Source organism: Plecotus auritus (genome assembly GCF_963455305.1).
Source record: "Plecotus auritus genome assembly, chromosome: 12".
NCBI lineage: Eukaryota > Metazoa > Chordata > Mammalia > Chiroptera > Vespertilionidae > Plecotus > Plecotus auritus.
The window spans coordinates 8,839,355-8,859,123 of record NC_137778.1 but is presented as its reverse complement, the minus strand read 5'-3'; the positions used below and the strand labels follow the sequence as shown (position 1 = coordinate 8,859,123).

General features: G+C 54.6%; 1 protein-coding gene across 25 annotated transcripts in view; it reads right to left on the bottom strand.

Moving 5' to 3' along the window:
* Positions 1–3,251: 3,251 nt before the first annotated feature.
* The window catches only part of NFASC (neurofascin), a 180,592-nt gene continuing 164,074 nt past the window's right edge, over positions 3,252–19,769 (bottom strand). For 24 of the 25 annotated variants that reach the window (XM_080648729.1, XM_080648759.1, XM_080648735.1 and 21 more), the window contains 3 exons: positions 14,900–15,031; positions 12,860–12,929; positions 3,252–9,471 (listed from right to left, as the gene is read on the bottom strand). In XM_080648729.1, the coding sequence (XP_080504855.1) occupies positions 9,240–9,471; positions 12,860–12,929; positions 14,900–15,031 (434 nt within the window). In that variant the 3' untranslated portion in view covers positions 3,252–9,239. The remainder of the gene's footprint in view (positions 9,472–12,859; positions 12,930–14,899; positions 15,032–19,769) is intronic. The other variant, XM_080648756.1, reaches the window with a different exon arrangement.

Genomic DNA, 19,769 nt, shown 5'->3' with positions numbered 1-19,769 from the left:
GGACCCCATGAGACCTGCCACCAGGGCAGCAATGGGCAGTGGCGGTTTGTCCCAGACAATCCCCCTGACCCTGTCCCCAAGGCTCCCCTTTCTCTGACGTCTTAGCGAGCAAAGCAGCCCAGCCCAGGCTCACTCCCCCAGCCTGTCCTTGTTTCACTGTCCCAGCTTTAATCAACAGCCTCTAAAGTTCACCTGGATGCGTATTCTGAAACATTTCCTTCCTGCACGAAGTCAAGAACCCAGACACTTACCTGCTCAGGGCCAGGTCCCCTTTCCGGTAATGACGTTAAGATGCTCAGACAATAGTGGAAGAAATCGAAAATAGGTGTGCTGGGGCATAACGAGGGGATTGTAAACCAGACCTAGCAGGTGTGTGTGTGTACTTGTGTGAGTCGTACCAGGTATCAGGGAAGGCTTCCGAGACAGTGTCACCTGAGCTAGTGGTTAAGAATGTGTGATGCAGCACAGAGGCCGCAGCCTGCCTGCAAGGAGCCCAGGAGAGAGGATCTGTAATGAGAAAGGGGTAAGGGGTATTGGAATGAGAAAGAGGAACAGCTTGCCATCATTGTGGCCAAGTCTGGTCTCCATTGACCATGAATTATCCGGAGGAACACGGGTAAGGGAGGTCAAGAGGAAGCTGTGCCAAGCAGACCCACCTTTGGGTCATCGTCCATTTGTTGAACCCATTGATTGAGCCTTTTGTCCCAGACATTATAACGTTGCTTTTGCTTACTTGACTGTCTCCCGTAACAGTCTGAGCTTCCCGAGAACCGGACCTCTCTCCAACTTACCTGACGTCATTAATTGGCAGAGTAGGTTATTAATAGGTGCGTTTGAGCTGAATTAAATTGCAAAGCTGAGAAGTATATGAAATCATTGCATATCAGCAGGAGCTGGAAGTAGCGTGGAATGGTTAGAATTTGAGATATATGTAAGGAGTGGGGGAAAGGAGGTTTTAGAGGTAAGGGTCAGATCATGAAAGGTCTAAGATGCCAAACCAAGGAGTTTACAGCTTACTCAATTGCAGCAAGCTGAAGATATTGTAGCAAACTTGAAGGTTTCAAGTAAAGGAGTGACACATCAGATTTGTATTTTACAAGATCCTGTTGGCTGCAGTTACAAGGGGGGGAGGCCACAAAGGAGGCCAGGAGATTGTCAGGTTAGGACAAGGACTTGGAGTAATGGTGGCACATGAGTGCAAATGGACACAAGGGACAAATTCAGAGACAGTGAACTTGAGAGTGATGAGAAAGGATCTGTCTCATATTCCAAGGAGTGAATAGGGAGGTTTAGGGGTGTTGTGAGACACACCCAAAGAGTTATCCAATGATTCAGGAAGAGTCAGACCTGGACATAAGGTCTTATTTTTTTTTCCTTCTTTTTTTGTTTTGTTAATCCTCACCTGAGGGTATTTTGTCATTGCTTTTCAGTGAGTGTGGAAGTGGAAGGGATAGGGGAGGAGAGAGAGAGAGGAAGAGAGAGAGAGAGAGAGAGAGAGAGAGAGAGAGAGAGAGAGAGGGAGAGAGAGAGGGAGAGGGAGGGAGAGAGAGGAACACTGATGTAAGAGAGACTCATCAACTGGTTGCCTGCCCTGACTGGGAGCAGGGAGCAAACCCACAACCCAAGCACATGCTCTTGACTGGTTATCGAACCCTCGACCCTTCAGTGTGCGGGCTGACACTCTAACCACTGAGCAACACAGGCCAGGGCCATAAGGTCTTATTTTAATGAAGCAATAAATCCTCCCGTCAATGTTCTGTTCTGAGTATTAAAAATTTTTTTTTTGTCTTTATGTTGAAAGTATTACAGATGTCCCCTTTGTTTTTTGTTTCTTCATTGACTCCCTACACCCTGCACCCGCCCCTCATACCCTTCACCACGTTACTGTCTGTGTCCAGGGCTATGCCTCTAAGTTCCCCGGTTCTCTCTCTGTTCTGAGGAATTCTGAAGGGAAATTAAGCAGGTGGGTTGGATGGTTACTTGGCAGTCTTTTATCCAAGAGGCTTGGGTCTGCATTTTCAGGGAAACCTTTTTGCCCCTTCCTCCCCAATACTGCCTATAAACAATCATCTTTCCACCTGAGCAGAAGCACCTCCCAGCCCTAACCACTCGCAAGCCCCCCATCTCTCTGAGGACAGGGAGGCAGTCACATTGTCTGGGGCCCCTCACCATGCATCCTCAGTGAGAATTAGCACACTACAGGCTCCCAACCTTCAAAGCGGAGACGTAGAGAAAGGCGAGCAGGGCCCCTCAGCCACCAGCCTCTTTCCCCCTTTTCCGTTTGCTTGTTGATTGAGATTCCTTTGAGGCGATTGAGAGGGGGTTGGCCTGTTTCAAGCTATTGTACGCCATGAACGTCTGTAGACGCAAGCGAAGGACCTTCCCCACACGCGACGTGCATCTATTTTAAAAAAAAATGTTTTCCCTAAGTGGCAGCCCTGACCAACTCTAAACTCACTTTTCGTGAGAATTTTCAGCTGAAAATATCCAAGAACACCCGAATTGTGAGTAACATATTTATTTTATTATTTTTTAAAAATATATTTTATTAATTTTTTAGAGAGAAAGAGAGAGGAGAGGGATAGAGAGCTAGAAACATCGATGAGAGAGAAACATCAATCAGCTGCCTCCTGCACACCTCCCACTGGGGATGTGCCCGCAACCAAGGCACGTGCCCTTGACCGGAATCGAACCCGGGACCCTTCAGTCCACAGGCCGATGCTCTATCCACTGAGCCAAACCGGCTTCGGCTAACATATTTATTTTTATAATATTCATTGCAAATTGATTTTTAAAATGAAATTCAAAATATCGTGGCCTGTGGGGATGGTTTCCGTTTTGGACGCGTGGCAGTTAACTGGTTAAGCAGTTTTAATTACTCAGCGATATTCAATGTCCTCTGTGCCAGGCACAGTGCAGGGCATATGCTGGTGTTCTCTCCTCTGAGGGCAGGGGTGCAGGGGGAGGAGCGGCTGTGCGCGTTTCTCTCCTCCAGCCCCCTGCACAGCGCCTTCTCCATGGTGCCTGAGCATGGAATCCGTGTCTCCATGCCGGACACATTCAATCACTCTGCTTAAAACAGACTGCGCCAATGTTCTTGGGTAAGACCAAGTTCAAGATGGGGCTGGGATCACAGAATTCCAAAAGTGCATGCTGTCTCGGGCCCACGAAGAACCCTTTGATCTGTTCCTATTATTAACCCCCTGACATCTCTCTCCCACCCGTTAAGGAAAACGAACACATGGCCAGGGTCCATTTTGAACAACTTTTATTATATGTTTAGTGTTCTCTATACAAAAGAAATCAGTTTTTTTACAGTGATTCAAAAAAAATTCTGATAATTTGGCCTTTTCGTTGCTCATGCAGTCAGTTTATAAGTCCGTGTATTAGATGGTCCTCCATGGCCCAGACGTCTTCCCTGCTGAAGGTCGTGCGTGACACCCTCAGTCGCATCTGTCGCTGACAGAGTTGGTTAATGCAAAGTAACTCACAAAAAGGAAAGAACAGGATGTGAGAGGGGTTAAATCAAGGTCTGCATGGCGAGTGAAATATTTAACCCATGGAAACAAAGACCAGACAATTGGTGGGCGTGGGCAGGTGAGAAGGGATGGAGACAGTGGGGAAACGTTTTCCCGCTGAAAGGAACAAACTGGGATGGTCCAGCGCGGGTGGGAGGTGGGACCAGGACAGAAGGCGGCCACATCCCTGGCGACTGATGCTCAGCTCAGAGGGGTGTGAAGTTGGCAAAGAGCTGGAAGCCGGGTGGAGGGACAACACTGACTGGAGATGTTGCATTTGAGGATCAGAAAAAAAAAAAAGAGTGGGGCAGGGTCATCTGATCGGCATCATTTTTGGGGGGAGAAAAGAGAGTGCACAAAATCCTGGATTTCTTTTCCCAGATTTTTGTGTTTATTGCTTCGCTGAAGTCTTCACATGTGCTGCAGCCCAGCCAGTCTCAGGGTGCCAGAGCTTCCCAGGGCCCTGCTGCCCCGTGGCACCTCGAGGCCAAGGGCGGGGTGGACAGAGCCCTTGACACCCTCGCTTCCGAGGGACACAGCGTGCTGGGGGTCGATGCGCTACGAGCAAGAGGCAAGTCTGGGCTTCACAGTGACAAACGCCAGTCACCTCGTCACCCTTCCCCTGGCCTGGGTCTGCCCTCAGCACCACAGGCTGGCTCACACTGACTGGTCGTGGACTCAGAAAAATCCTTTGTGTCTTTCACTGTGGGGGATGTGGGAGAACAGGAAAGGGGTACAGAGGGTGACTAGCAGGGCGGAGCTAAGTAACACCAAGGAGGCAGCTGGGGGGAGATGCAAGAACACTGGACAGGGAGTTCGAGGGCCCGAGCTCAAGCCCTAACCTCCCCTTGATTACTGGCTGTATGGTCCTGGGCAAACCCCTTCACCTCCCCGGATGTTCGTGTCCTTGTCTGTACGATGAGTCATTTCAATGAGATCAGCTCCGATGCCTTCACCCTCTGAGATCTGAGCCCCATCCTGCGCTGGATGCCGCTGCACCTATTTCCCGTCCACCCTTATTTCGACACACCATTTAATACTAATTCACTGACGGAGGAGCACTGGTTTGGGGTGTGTCTTGAGACACTGGTTGGTGGGGGCTGTGGCTTCCCTGGAGGGTGGCCTCTCCCTCGGATCCGCCGCCAACCCTGTCTCAGAGAAGCCTGCTGACGAGGGGAGGGAAGGGAGGTCCTACTCAGGCTGCGGGTGGCCCAGGAGCTGGGCTCTGCCCAGAACCCCGAGTCTCCTGTCATTTCAAACTCTGTTTCACTTGTTTGACTCTGATTAAAAAAACCCCACACAAAACCCAGACACCTCCTTCACGCTACTCCTAAATCACAGCGCAAAGCTCAGCCAGGGTCTGTGGGGCGTTTTCTTTCTAGTGGACCTTTTTGGTTTGGCAGGGCCCCCCCGATTCGTGATCACGGTGTCATGAGTGGGGAGTGCTCTGTGCCTATACTGCGGGCACTTGCCACCCTCGCCCCGAGAAGTGGTTCCCTGGCACCAGCCCCTGCTGACTGAGAGCCCAAGGAACCTCACCTCTTCAGTGTGAGGGAAGCAGCGTCGCAAAGACAGGCCACGGCAGGGCAAGTCCCCCCCACCCCCGTCAGTCACTCACGAAGCTCTGTGACTTGGCTCTGACCTTGCAAAGGGCTCCCGGCGCCTTAAAGGGCCACTGCCTGCGCTGTGCCTGGGGCAGGCTCACTCTCCTTTGCATCAGACTTGTTCTCGCTTGGTTCTGCCCTCTGTGGTGGCCCAGAGGGGGCCCGGGCTGGGCAGCCTTTCTTCTGCCCCAAATCGCACACTGCACCCCACACAGCCCTTCACATCTCATCTCACGCGGGCTTGGGTGTGGACCCAGCCTCTTCGAGACGATGTCATAATCTGCATCGTTCTTCCCGAGGAGCTGCCCGCCGTGTGGCCTCCGTCTGCCGCGTGTGTCCATGTGAGGGTGAGCCCATGTGAGGGTGCTGGGTGGGGATGGGGGAGCAGGCCCTTAGCTGGGAAGCCCATAGATACTCCTGGGTCTGTTTCCACCCCTTTGCTAAGGCCAACTGCTCAGGGAAACGATGAAACTGTTTGCCAGGCAGCTGACACCCCTCTCAGGGCGAGCAGTATTGGCACCGGCTGCCGCTCAGGCAGGTGGAACCTGCTCTGGACCTTGGGCCTGGCCAGGAAGGGAGTGGACCCGATACTTCCAACCTTGCCGGCAAAGGCAGTGAACAAGGGAAGGAGCCAGTCTGGTTTTCCCTTAGGCTTAAACTCAGCCCTCTCCTCAAAAGCAAGGCGAGAAAGAACCGGTCCCATTCTCCGGGAGCTAGGCAAGGTGGGGGCAGCTGCCCGCTGGCGCTACAGCGGGATGCTCCTCTGACATTGGCCTCCTTGCTCCCCAGGTGGGCCCATGCCCCTCTGTAGGGAGAGGTATTCAACAGGGGACTGACTAGGGGAGACCGAGGCACCAAAATACACTTGCCCAAGGGGCAGAGGCTCAGGAGGCGGGCTGCTCCTCAGTGCCCCTGGGGGTCTGGATGCCCTGTCTTGCCCAGCCTTGCAGACCAAGGTCTCTCTCTAAAGCGTCTCCCTTTGAGCCTGGGCCACTGGCAGCTCACACGCTCAGAGGGCTCCCAATCAATGCCATTCTGTCCCAAGCTAGGCCAGGTGGGGGGCAGCTGTCCCGGACACTGGCCAGCAGCCCCGAGAAGGCAGGGGCCATACCTGACTCCACCATGGTATTCACGGCTCAGAGCCCGGCTCACAGTCAATGTTCAAGAGGAGATGCCAGTGTGGCTCAGTTGGTTGAGCGTTGGCCCATGCACCAAGAGTTGCCGGTTCGATTCCCGGTCAGGGCACATGCCCAGGTTGTAGGCTAGATCCCCCGTGGGGGATGTGCAGGAGGCAGCTGATTGATGGATCTCTCTCTCTCTCGCTCTAAATCAATAAAAACATAAAAGAGTAGATGCTGAGCGATCGTCGCAGCACAGGCAATAAACTTATAATAAGTCACTGTGAGATGACCTAGACTTCTCCCCACTCCGGGCCCCCCCGCCAGACAGGCCGAAGCACCAATGGTATTGCCCTCTCCCGGCATGGTTGTTGGGTGTTTTGGGGTGACTGTTTGAGAGCCCTGGCTGGCAGGGAGTGGGGACAATACTTTTCTCCTGCTGAGCTGGGTGGATTCTGGCACCGTGCCATGAAAAATGGGCTTTCTTCTCCCTGGAAGGGCTGCCTCCCTAACCTTGACCCTGACCCTGACCCACGTCTCTCTCTAAGCACCTGCCACCTGTGCGTGGGGAAAACTTGGTTCTTCAGGCCCAGGTTTGCTCTTGCCTGCCATGATGGCATGGTGGTGTGGGCGAGGGGTAGTACAGAGCTGAGCAGGGCGTAAACGAGGAGTGAAGACAGGCTGAGGAACCACTGCTCCCCAAGACCCAGTGGTAGCGGGGCCCTTCCCTGGCCACCAGCTGTGCAGCAGACTTTGTAGAAGCAGGGGGATGGGCCCGATGACTTCTCACAGTCCCGCCTGCCCTAAGAGACTGTTTCCGGTGCAGTAAGTTCATCAGTGTGTGTGGTGCAATATGGATGCAGGGCCTGAGAAACGATCTTGCTCGGACAGCATTTTCTGAAAAGGCTGGTCCTTTCATTCAGGCCACGGGCACTCTTCCCTGGCACTGCCTTCAGGGGCCCGGGGTCCAGGCTGCAGGAGTACCTGGCTGTGTCTGGGCAGATGTCAGAGGGAGGCCAGGGGAGGGGTCCCCTGAGCTCACTCCCCAGCCCCCTGCTATCCACCCTGTCCCCGTCCCCATGGGAGAGCTGCCCCTTGGGCTTCTAGGTAGCAAACCTGCCCGTGATTCCCAGGTTCAAACAAACCACTGGCTCAGCTCTGGGCTATGGTTTCTTACCTGCGGACAGAGTATGTGTATCTGTGGGCTTGACCTTCACTGACTGGTCACTAAGTGATGCAGGCATAGCTAATACCTTTGCGGCTTATACACGTGGCAAATGCTGCTTCAATAAAGTCTGCAGGACACAGCCCCGTTCCTGCCCAGGTCCCTGTCCAGCAGCTGGAGGCTCAACTCAGAGGCTGTGTCTGTGGCGGGTGGCCCATCTCAGGGTCAGCGTCCCCCTCCTGAACCCGACGCTAGCTGCAGCGACAGCTAAAGATTCCTCTCAGGCTCAAGCTCTCTCTCCTCCGAAACTAGGTACCTTTGGTTTCAAGAGCAGGTTAGTGGGGTGGACGAAGGCAGGACCTTCGGTCTTGGAGCACTGCAGGCAGGTCTGAGGATGTCTCCCCCGGGCCACGGGTCGCAGGGCATGTGTGAAGTGGTTGTTTCTGGTTCTGCTGTGATGCTTGCATAGGCTGCCCGTTCTCCTTGAGATAGACCTTGCTGGAGGCTTGCGGCTTGCAGGGAGGGCTGGTGCCCGGGACTGCAGGGACACGGCAGAGTTGCGTAAGGCATACGAAGAGAGGTGCACCGAGTCCTCCAGCCAGGCTTCACAGCACGGCTCGGGTGCTGTCCCGCGGGGAGCCGATAGAGAAACCCCCTACGGGAAGGACACCCCATCTGCACAGTTGCAATGTTATAGAGAACTGACCGAAGAGATGACACCGGCAGAGGTGAAGGGGGAGCAGTGCTTTACACCCCCAGACACACCAGCCAAGCTTCTGCACCACAAGGCCCCACCTCCTGGAGGGCAGGTGCAGACCCTGGCCAGCTGGGGGGCATCCTCTCCTCTGGGATACAATGGGCGTGGCCCTCACGCCTAGTCCTGGGTGTCCCCGATGGGGAGGAAGGAGTCCAAACCCAGTCTTCTCCTCCTCTCTCGAGGTGAGCACAGCTCCCCAGGGACCGGGAGCCTGATTTTCTGCTGCTTGAGGCCCCCGGTCACTGGAGTTGAAGTTCTTTCCATCAGCACCCACTCCTGCTCCTCACAGGCCTCCATCAGTCAGCGCAGCTCTTGTCCCGGACACTCTGGAGGATCGGGCAGGGTAACGAAGGAGCAAGAGGTAGCCCACCTCCCTCCCAGCTGAGCCAGAGCCAGGCAAGAAGCCCCGTCCGCCCTCTCCCTGCCAAAAATACTGCCATTTTTCCGGAAAGGAGCCAAGCCCAGCTCAGCAACTGACAAGGCCGAGGCGATGGGTCGCGGGCACAGGGAGGCATACGGCGAGAAAGGCATCCTTCGAAATCACGGGCCCCGCGCGGTTGGAATACTGCGGCTTTTCTGTATGGTCCTTTAGGGACCAAAGCTTTTTTACCCATCGTTGCAGTTTTTTTGGGGTTGGAGGCGGGGGTGGGGAGAGAATCCACCTCTTCTTTCTTTTCCCAGGGATACTTCAGAAGGAAAGTGGAGACATTGGGTCTGAAGGGGAAGATGCATAAAGCAAAATAAAGGCAATGAAGAGTACCAGAACCGACAGGGTGTGGTGAGTGTATGCTGAGGTCAAGGGCAGGCAGTGTGGGGGGGAAGGCTCAGGGTGGCTGTGAGGCCGAGAAGGGGCCCGGGTGCCCTCCAGCTGAGCTCGGCTGTGGCTTGAGCTCTCCCCCACCGATGGCACCTGGTGTGTGGGTCATTGGGAGGGGGCTTATGGTTGGCTGGGTGGTCAGTGGTCCTCACAGCTTGGCACACCCCCACGTTGTACCCTTGTCCACGAAGGTAGCAGTGGCTCTGTCGCCCGCGCACCTCTCCTCCCACTTGGAAAGCAGTGGCTGTGCCTGGGCTCCGCTAGGCCAGAGAGTAGATGGCGTTGACGGGCGACGTGGCCTCCGAGCTCTCGTTGCCTTCGGTCTCCTCCTTGTCCTTTTTGACCGTGTACTGGCCGATGAAGGAGCCGTCCTCATTGAACTGGCCCTCGCCGCCCTCGCCATAGTCCACCAGGCTGTCGTCACTCTCCTGCTGCTTGATGGTGCCGTCCAGCGACGTCTGGCTCCCCTGCAGGGGCTTGTTGTCCTCGTCACTGGCCGGAGAGAGACAGGGAATCAGAGCTGGCCCAGCCCAGTGCGGCCACACCCTGGGGCGGGGCAGGGCTGGCCTCTTGCCACGCACAGGCACTATGGGCTACACGGCGCCGAGAGGACCGGTCCTCAGGGACCACCCAGTCCGGCCCTCCCCGTCCAGACAGTTACAGACGGGAAACTATGGCCCGGAGGCCAAGCAGCTTCTCCAAGTGAGGGGGGAAGTTGGTGCAGAGCTGGGACAGGAGCCCACACTTGACTCCTGGTCTGGGGTCCTCTCCATGGGGCTGGGCCACGCTCTGGGATGGGGGGGAGCAGGCAGAGGATTGTCACCCTGGATGAGGCAGAGCCAACTGCTGGGGGAGCAGGCGGATGGGGAGGAGCAGGCAGAGGATTGTCACCCTGGATGAGGCAGAGCCAACTGCTGGGGGAGCAGGCGGATGGGGAGTCAGGATGGGCGAGCCCTTCTCTTAGCCTCTCCATCGAGAGGGGTTGGACTAGTTTAACTCCTGGTGAATTGTGACTCGTTTTTTATTATTAAACTTTTTTTATTCATTGATGAGGGGGGGAGAGAGAGAGAGGTTTGTTGTTCCACTTATTTATGCATTCATTGGCTGACTCTTGTATGTGCCCTGACTGGGGATGGAACCCGCAATCTTGGTGAATCAGGATGATGCTCTAACAGTGGTCGGCAAACTCATTAGTCAACAGAGCGGCAAACCGCGGCTCACAAGCCACTGTTTGCCAACCACTGCAACCAACTGAGCTACCGGCTAGGGCTAATGTGTGACTTCGGAAAGGCTCTGCCCTTGACAGAAAGCCAGGGTCTGGGCCTTAAAGAAACAAACCTCTGCCCTGCCCCTCCCCTTCTCAGCCCAGGTGTTGTTTCTCTCAGCTCACTCTCTCTCTGGTTTATTTACAAACAGATGCTGTTGCTTCAGGCTAGCAAGTGAAAGAGGGCATGACATGCAGATTAACAGGTGAGACCAGAAACACCGCTCAAAGGATCCTGTAGCTCCCTGAGGCCCCTCTTGTGCAGGGAGGGCTGGGAGGCTGGTGGTGAGAGTGACAGCTGCCCACTGTGCCTGTGGTCCCCCAGCAGGTGAGGCACCCGATGGGCCAGCATCTGCTCAGGCACCACATCTGGTCTCCCGGCTGGGAAACTGCCCTTTAGGTTCAGAGGGTGGCTGGGTGCTGCTGGCTGCGCTTCAGAGGGGAACCAGCTCCCAGGCAGGAGGCAGTGGGACCAGCAATGAGGATCTGGGTCCCGGTAGGCGGGATCATAGTGGTGCCAGGTGCTCTGAGCAGACACACACTGTCCCCTCCTCCGCAGTTCCCAGGCCACACTCAACACTCCTTCCTGGGTGGGTGGGAAACAGGCGGAGTGGCCATTATCCTGGGGAGTGCGGTCTGGCCTCTAACAGCAGTGCTGGGCGAAGGCAGCTGCCAGGAAGGCGCGAGTGAAAGCGGAGGTGCTGGGCATTAGCGGATGGAAGGCTATCAGCCCACGCCCCACAAGCTACAAGTGATGGAGTGATCGAGGCCCCATTCATAGCCCCACTGTGTTCTCTGAGGCCGTGCTGCGGGAGAGGGCCCGAGTGAGGGAAGTGGGGCTCTGGGGTTTGTGCGGGAAGTGGAGCTCATCTTTTGAGACCTAGCAGAGTTTTAAAAAATTTGAAGATCTAAATTGGTTTTATTAAGCGATTCATAAATTGGGTTGCATCCCATCTAGCAACTAGATTCTAATTACCAGGCCCCTTACCCCGCCCGCCAGGATCTTTCACATGCATTCCCTCCCCCACCCGCAGAAACACGAGGTTGTGTCTGTGACGAGGGAATTCCAGGCACCGAAGGAAAATGTGAGCACTGGACAGGAAAGGGATGCCCTCTCCGGGGGGGAGGCAGGTAAGAGGACGCAGGTCTGGAAGGGACAGCCCTCTCGAAGGGAAGATGAGAGAAGCCAGCATGACGGGGGACCCTGCTCTAGCCTCCTGTCGGCCTACCTTCCAAGAACCCTTCAAGGGCAGGTAGACGAGGGAGGGGGAGGCAGACGGAGCCCCAGCGAGAGGTGCTCCCCTTGCCCCAGGCCTGTGCGCCTAGAAACTTGTCTTTTCCTCTGATGTATTCATTTCAGCCCTTCGTCAGTGTAGGACTCTTGGACTCATCCCAGTAGGAGCTCTGGGATGAATGCTGCAGACTCCACCCCCGGTGGGGGGCGGGGGAGGTGCCTGTGCAAACAGCTTCTCTCAGCACAGGCTGCCTGGTCCGGTGTCTGAGGGCCTCACCCCTCCGCGGTGGCTACACTGAGGGTCTGGGGGAGAGGAAGCCCCACAACCTTGGGAACTGATGACCAGGGAACAGCTTGTGGAGGAGCTGGGCCCCACCAGGGTCCTGAGGACCATCGGGAGGGGCCTCTCCTGCCTGCCCCTTGGGAGGCTTACAGGGATGTTGGATGGATGTGGTCCTTAAGCCGCCAGACAGGCTCCAGTGTGGGCAGTGACTCTGCTGCCCATTGATCTGGTCTGCTGGCCAGACTGCTGATGGGCAGAGTGGCGGAGGCCCAGGAAGGGATAAGGAGGTCAGAGGAGGACAGGGATGACCTGGCCCCAGAGAGTGACTGGCTGGGGTGGGGAAGGAGGGCTCTGATGAGAGCATTTCCTCCCGCCCCACTTGGTCTGGGAATGACCCACCACACATTGTTCCTCAACTCAAAATACACTCGCCGTCAAAACAGGCAGATTGCCACTCTGTAAGCCAGACATGAAGGCCTGTCCAGACTGAGAGGGAGCGTGGGGTAGGACAACGGCAGTAGCGGGGCACTGCGCCCCAGTCCTCTCATTTGGGGCAGTCACTGGGCCAGATGCTTCTCTAAGGCCTATTTCAGCCTCAAGCCCTGAGATATTGTTCATGAGGAAAAGGCCTAGGACACCCCGCCCCACTACCACCCGTGCCCTTTACCCCTCACCTAGCCCACCCTTTAGGACAATCCAGCTTCCCCGGGGCATTGTCTTCAGGGTTGGAATGGGGTGTAGGCAGCGAGGAAGCCGAGAGCCCAGCTCACTTCATAGCACAGAGGACCCAGGGCTTGTTTTCAGAGTGAAAAGCTGGGAACACGTGTGAAGAGCCTGACCGATCTTAGCTGCGCAGCGGACCGATAAGAGGCCGTGCACGTGTGTCGGGCAGTGTGGGGGCAGCCTTGTTCGGCACAATCAGGATGAGCAGGTGCTGCCGGGGACAGGGGTGAACTCCCAATGGGCGATGGGGGAGGACCTCAGTCCAGTGGCCGTCAGCCAAGCCCCGCTGCTGAGGGGAGGGCCCTGCTCAGGGCAGCGAGGACAGCCACCTGACAGGGGGCACTGCGTGCCTTCAGGAGCCAAGGAGACCACCCACCTGTAGTCGAATGAGCCATCCTCTTCTTTGGGGTCTTCGGGGCCAAGGGGAACATCCTTCTTTTCTCGCACTTGGTCAATAAGAGAAGCAAAGACACAGACATGAGGACTGAGTGTGTCTCTCTCTGCAGGGCCCTGACCACCAAGCCAGGAGATGCCACCTTTGGGTTTATTCTCCCTTTCAACAGGGCGCCAGCGATGCCTCCCTTGCTCTTGCTTCCCCATTGAATCAGCTGCCAAGTGGATTCTGTTTCCTCCTCCTCCTCCTCCCCCCGCACCAGGGGCTTCCTTACATCTCCACCCACAACTACATGCTCCTCCCCCTGGCCCCCATACCTCTCCCTGAGGTCTTCCCTAAACACCAAATGGGTGAAATCCTCTCTTTGGCACCTTCCTTACTCTGCTCTGTGTTGTTGTGTGTTTCTTATGCCGGTGACAGATGACAGTTCTGTCCCTGAGGGTGGGGCACCATGTGCCTCTCCAAAGCTCCTCACCGCATGCTGTGGCCTCAGGTGTTTGCATGGCTCCCTCCCCTCCCCTCCCCTCTGCGATTTGAAAACATCCACCAAGGCCCTGTCTGGTGCTGTGCTCTTCCTTCCGTGCCCGCTGACATGTCCTTGAGGGAGAGGTGCCTTTCCTCCTAGAATCCTTAGCACCCAGCACGTCATGAAGGAATGACTCTCTATGTATCCTTTTTGGGGTGTAAAGAAGGATAATCACCCCCATTTTAGGGGAGGAAAACAGGCGTTGAGAGGTGAAGAACATGTCACCTAACAAATCGGCAACGAACTGAGTGTAGCGTGAAGACGAGGGCCCAGGCTTCATGGCTCCTGGGCCCTCAGCTTTCTAAGGGGGCCCCTTTCTCATGGACAAAGGCAGGCCCGGCGTCCACCTGAGAAGTTCTGCAGGGGGTCCAGTTCCATTTGGAACAGGGACGTGAACTCAGTAAGGCCACCCCTCTCCCTAACTCTGGCTTTCTCTCTTACAGAAGAAAAACAGTCCCAACACAGCACAACAGCGTGAAAGAAAACATCATTCACCGGAACAAGAATGAGGATTTCCTGCCCTCCCTCACTTCAAGGAGAGGCACAACTCTTCAGAGTCCGAGGGTCTGCGGGTAAGGGGGCAGGGGAAGGAGGAAGTGTCCGCTCTCTGAGTCTGGAGGAGGATGTGTTCTCTAGGATGGAGACAAGCAGGCTCTGGGAGCATGGGGCATGTGTGGCCACCGGGGCTATGGGGGCAAGGGACAATTTCACTCTGCAACCAGGCAGGGTTTTCACTCTCAGGGTCGTCCGTTACCCTGACTCCTGTCACCCTGCCCAATCCATCGCAGACAGAGGGCTGTCTTGCCCATTTGAAAACAGTATTTCCAGAAATAAGAACACCAGAGGTCCTTGTCCTTGACCTTGGTTTGTCTGGGCTGGAGGATCGTGAGGCCCACAGAAGAGAAATGCCCCCTTGGACTCTAGGGAAGCCCAAAGCCCTTGAAGGGCCAGGAGGGACCCTGTCAGTGCATCCTGCCCCTCAGCCTCTGCCTGCTCCTCACGTCGGACCTGCTGTCCTGTTAGGGTGTCTGCCATGGTGTCCTAACCATGCGGAGAGACCAATGCTGCAGCCTCTCTCCTGGCTATGCTGCTTCTGTCCAGACCCTCCTCACTACTCTCTCTCTCACGATTAGAGCATATACCTCTCTTCCTTCTTCTTGGACACAGGGTTCTAATGAGATTCGGTCTGAAAAAAGCCAATTTACCGAGCAGATGGATGGTGAGTCAAGGGAAGGAGGGTCATGCTTAACAGAGACCAGGGCTCCTCCCATGCCCTCTCTGGAGCTGCCTGGACTGCTCCATCCGCCCAACTCAAACAACTTAATTAACTCGAGAGCTTTCTGGAAGGTCTAAGATGCACAGAACAGGCAAGAGGATTGCTTCTTGGCTAGGGTTAGGCTCACTGAGAACAGAGCCCCCGATTTGGCAGGGGACCTGGTGACTCACAGGAAAGCTTGCTGGCCAGTCCCCAAGCCCCCTCCTCTGACACATCCTACCTGGGTACTTGCCACCACGGCTCCTCTTGATGAAACAGACAATGAGCAGGATCAGCACCAGGAGGGCTATGGCGCACATGAGCCCAATGAACCAGCCCTGGGTGGCGATGTCGGCCTGGTTGTTGGTGTAAGCTGCGGGGAGGCCAGAAGCAAACACGTGAAGGATTTTGCATGGGCGAAGGTGAGGAGGGAGAGGTGAGGAAAGAACTTCAGCTATTTCACATCGATGTTATTCCTAGAGCCTCATGCTACCATCTAGCAGCCCTCTGGCCCGAACTATGCGATACAGAGACAAAGAAAAAGTAATTCAGGAGCCAAGGTCAAAAGGTTGGAAAAGAGGCCAAGGAAGGGGGGCAGGGAGCAGAATAAGCGGCAGAAGGCTGGCAGGCCCTTTAGGAAGGAAGGTTCGTTCCTAAGGACAAGGCATGGCATTTGTGCAAACCACATGCTGGTCACAGCCTGGCGGGGGTTGAGGGAAGGCCAGGGATAGGCCCGGACAGGCCACAGCGGTACGATTCCCATGAGTGAGCCTGGGGGAGGAAACGAAGCCTGGGTGCCACCCATCAGGGAACAGGGCGTGGTCACGATGCAAACCCCCACTTATAAGAACACAGGCCCAGAGCAGCGGGTCGGGCAGGGTGTAGTGCCAGGACACCCTTGTTTTCTCAAGTCTCCCCAACTGGATTGCGTGCTCCCTGACAGCAAAGACCGTCCTGCGTCGGTAACCCAGATGGCTGGCGGTGAGGTTGGGCCATGCGTTCAGCGCACTCCAAACCACTTCCACACGTGAAGACCGCCCCCCACCCCCCTAGCTGTGACTTGCCCCCTGCCTTCCCCTGTGACAGAGAGTCTCTCCCTGTCCCTGCCTGGAATACGTAGAGACCTGTCTCCAGGTGGACAGACTCCTGTGTGATTGGAGGCCCATGTGGGTGATAGGCGTTGAGGCATGTGCTGGTGTCCTGAGGGCCCAATGGCTGCGGCTAGGGCTCAGGAGGGGGTGCGGGTTGGGGAGGAGCCACTGGCCATTCTCCTTTCTATGGAATGGAGAGCAAAAGCGACCCCTCCTGAGATGCAGCCTGCATGGAAACCAAGATGCAGAGGAGAGGAAGGACCTGAGAGCATGTGGAGTCAGAGCCCAGGCTCGGGGCCTCCTCTGGGGAGGAGCACAGGGAGCAGGGAGCGTGCTCCAAAGTCTACCAAGTGCTATTTGGTACAGCAGGCACCTGGATGCAATTGCACCCTTTGCTCCCCTTGGGCTGAGAACTGTCTTCTCAGCACCGTGCCAAGGACACTGTGCCAAGAGGGTCTCAATCAATGGTGAAGACCTATAATCGACTGCTGCCATGCCCTCTGAGCCCTGGCTGCCCGGGGGACAAGCAGGTGAGTTCCGTCAAACATGGCTCATTACCCTGACCTATGCACACTGTGGGGGAAACTCCCATCCCTGCTTCCACTTCTATTCCTATAGGCCAACCCCACAGTGTCAGAGAGACCTTCCCCATGTCCCCATAGGATCAAATCACCTCCTGCTTAGCCTCCAATACGTCTCATTCCTGAGGAAAGTCCCATTCCTTATCTGGACCCGTCAGGTCCCATCGAGCAGGCCCTGGCCGCCTCTCTAGTCCTAGTTCCTACTACGCTCTCCTCACTCTATACTCCAGCCACACCGGGCACTCTCATTCCTGCCCAGGGCCTTTGCTCTGTCTTCAGATCTATCTGTGCCAATGTCATCTTCTCAGAAAGGCCTTCCTGCATCTTCCAGCTAAAGCAAGTCCCTCCGCCTGACCCAGGCACGCGGAACACTCTAACTTATCTTCTTCGTAGCACTTATAACCGTTTGATAGTCACACACAAGTCCCTCTTATCAGCAGGAGATACGTTCCAAGACCCCCAGTGGATGCCCGAAACGGTGGATAGAACCAAACCCTACGGTTTTTCCTATCTATACATAACCTATGATAAAGCTTAATTTATAAATTATACACAATAAGACATTGACAACTAATAAACAGAACAATTATAACATACTATAATAAAAGTTATGTGAATGTGGTCTCTCTCAAAGTATCTTATTGTACTGTACTCACCTTTTTCGTGATGATGTGAGATGATAAATGCCTCCTTGAGACGGAGGGGAATGGCGTAGGTATTGTGACTTAAGGTTAGGCTCTACTGACCTTCTGACAACATGTCAGGAGGAGGATCCTCTACTTTGGGCGATCCTGAAGCACGGAGCCATGATGCTGTGGATGGTGGGATGTCAGGAGCGGGCGTTGCCGATGGTTGGGGAAATTTAATATTTCCAGATTGCAGTTGACTTCAGATAAGGGGGGACTACTATATTACTACCACTCACAGTTTTCACTTGTAAGCACTTCCCGTGGGCTAAGCTCTAAGTACTTTCCCAGACACTCTCTGATATAACCCTCACAACAACCCCATAAAGTGGGTTTGCATTATTATCCCTACTTTATAGGTGAGGACTGAGGCCCCGAGGTTAGTGATTTACTCAAGGTCACGGAGCTAGTAAGTGGTAGAGTTGAGAAGTGACCCCAGTCTGTGCTCTTTCCCGCTCTAGTCCTTCTCCCCAGAAGGTCAGCTCCTTGCAGGAGGGACTGTCAGGTTCAGTGCTGTCTCCCCAGTGCTAGGACCGAGCCTTACACACAGGAGGCACGCGATTTACCACCCACCTCTACTTCCTTCCCTCCATTCAGCCCACTCGCCCTCTCGGGGCCTGATGGGGCCTCTGCTAACCTTAAACTCCTCTGTCCTCCCTTTTGCCACCCATTCCAGCACCAACTCAATTCCAGATGTGGGTCTCCTTGGCCATTTCTACATTTTATTGCTCTTGCCATGCACCCTGCTGGAGGAAGAGGCAGACCCAGGCCCATCTCAGATTCACTGTGTCATGCTTCAATGGGGTCTTCACTGCTGCCTGGCAATCCCTTTACCATCTCCCACTGCTCTTCCCAAACTGTTCCCCTGACATCACCCCCAACCCAGTCAGCGTTGATCCCACTTACTCCACCCTGGAGGCCGGTGAAATCTTCTAGCCTCCACCACCATCCCTGCTCCTGTGTCAGACAGGGCTTTCTCTCTTTCCTCTGAAGCTACTCCCCCTCAGCTGTGGGACCCACGCCTCACTTTCTTGGCAGCTCAATCCTGAAAGGATTGCTGAAAACTCTAACATTTTCAATTTCCTCTTCTTTGCTCTCTCTCCTCCCTTCTGCTGTTACCAGTAAGTAAGTTGAAGCTTCCTGTATCTTAAAATAAAAACCCCGAGGAACCTGCCAAGCCTTTCAGCTCATGCACTGTCCTTTTATAGGTAAACTCAATCTTCCCTTGTCTCCAGTTTCTGCCAACTCCTTTTCCCACCCCCAACAAGCCAACTTTAAGTCCCTCTATGCTTGGCGCTTCATCTACCACCATGGAGTGGCTCTTTCCCAAACCTACCTCTGCATCCTTGACTCTTACCTTCACTGGCAATCCTTCTATTCATCTCTCATTATCCCTCCAGCCAGTTCCACCCCATAAGCCCAGCACTTCCTCCTAACAGCTCCTTGAATGGTCCATCTGCTTGAAATTCCTGCCCCTCCCTTCTGCCAGTGGCTTCACCATTCTCCCCATCTCTAAGGGCTATCATTTCTCCTTCCAAAGTGTCTCTCATATTCCCCTCACTGCTCCATTCCAGAGGGTCCCCTCACCCTCTCCTGTCAAATCCCGAGGATCCGATGACCATTATGTTGTATGTTCCTAGGACACTCCCATGAGGCCTGGCCTTCCAAGTGCTCCGGTCTTCCCTCCCTGCATCTTTCCCACCCTGCCCAAGAGCATCTGCACTGCCATCCCTCTTGCTCTCCTTCATTCTACCCACCTTCCGGAATCTCCCCTTCTTCCAGCTAACACCAATCTCTGAACTCCATTTACTTCGGGCAACATAATATTTAATTGCCGTATTTCCTGGGTCCTGCTTTCCAAGGATACTGTGAAAAGTTTGGGAACAGGGGGGTTCTTTGAGCCCCCTAGTACTTAGTATGATGCTGATCATATTAACAATTAGTCAGTGACTATTTATTAATGACCAAGTTAACCCTAATATGACATGATGAACAGCTTTCATTTCTGCCCCGATACTGCCAGGGGTCACAGGGATAATGGCTGGACAGAGAGCCACACCTGGGCGCTGGGATGAAGGAATCACATCCGCCTGCGTTTGGATGAGGTCCCCACCTTCTGCAGAGAAGCTGGTTTGCATGTCTGCAGTGGCCTGTTTGATCCGCCTGATGCTTGTTTGGATACAAGCTGAGAGCCGTCTCTACAAGTCCCCCTTTCCCTGGGGAGAAAGTCACCGTTCCAGGGCAAGTGGCCATATGGGCAAGGTGAAAAGCAAATGCAGCTTTTCATTCCTGACTTCACCTTGCAAAGCTCAAATGTTACCTTTAGTCCTTGCGAAAACAGTCAAAGAATTTTCCATGAAGTCTGGACACAGAAGGCTGTTCAAAACTAAGTGGGTTTTGTAACTATGTGTGGTGATGGATGTTAATTAAACATTGTGGTAGTCATTTTGCAATATATACACATGTAACAGATCATTATGTTGTACACCTAAAACTAAGTAATCAGTGTTATATGCCGATGATATCTCCATTAGAAAAAACAAACCCAAGCCAAGTGGGATCCGGGGTGAGGTGGGCTTCACCTGGCCAACACAGGCCCCAATGCCCCTTACTGTGGACCAGAGACCATATGCTATGTCTTCCACACTACACCCTACAACCCCACTCAGAACGAGCAAGTCAGCTGCAAGGTAGACCATTCCCATGACTCCTAACAGACCGGGAGGAGTTTGGTTTGGCCACGGAAGAGAGGG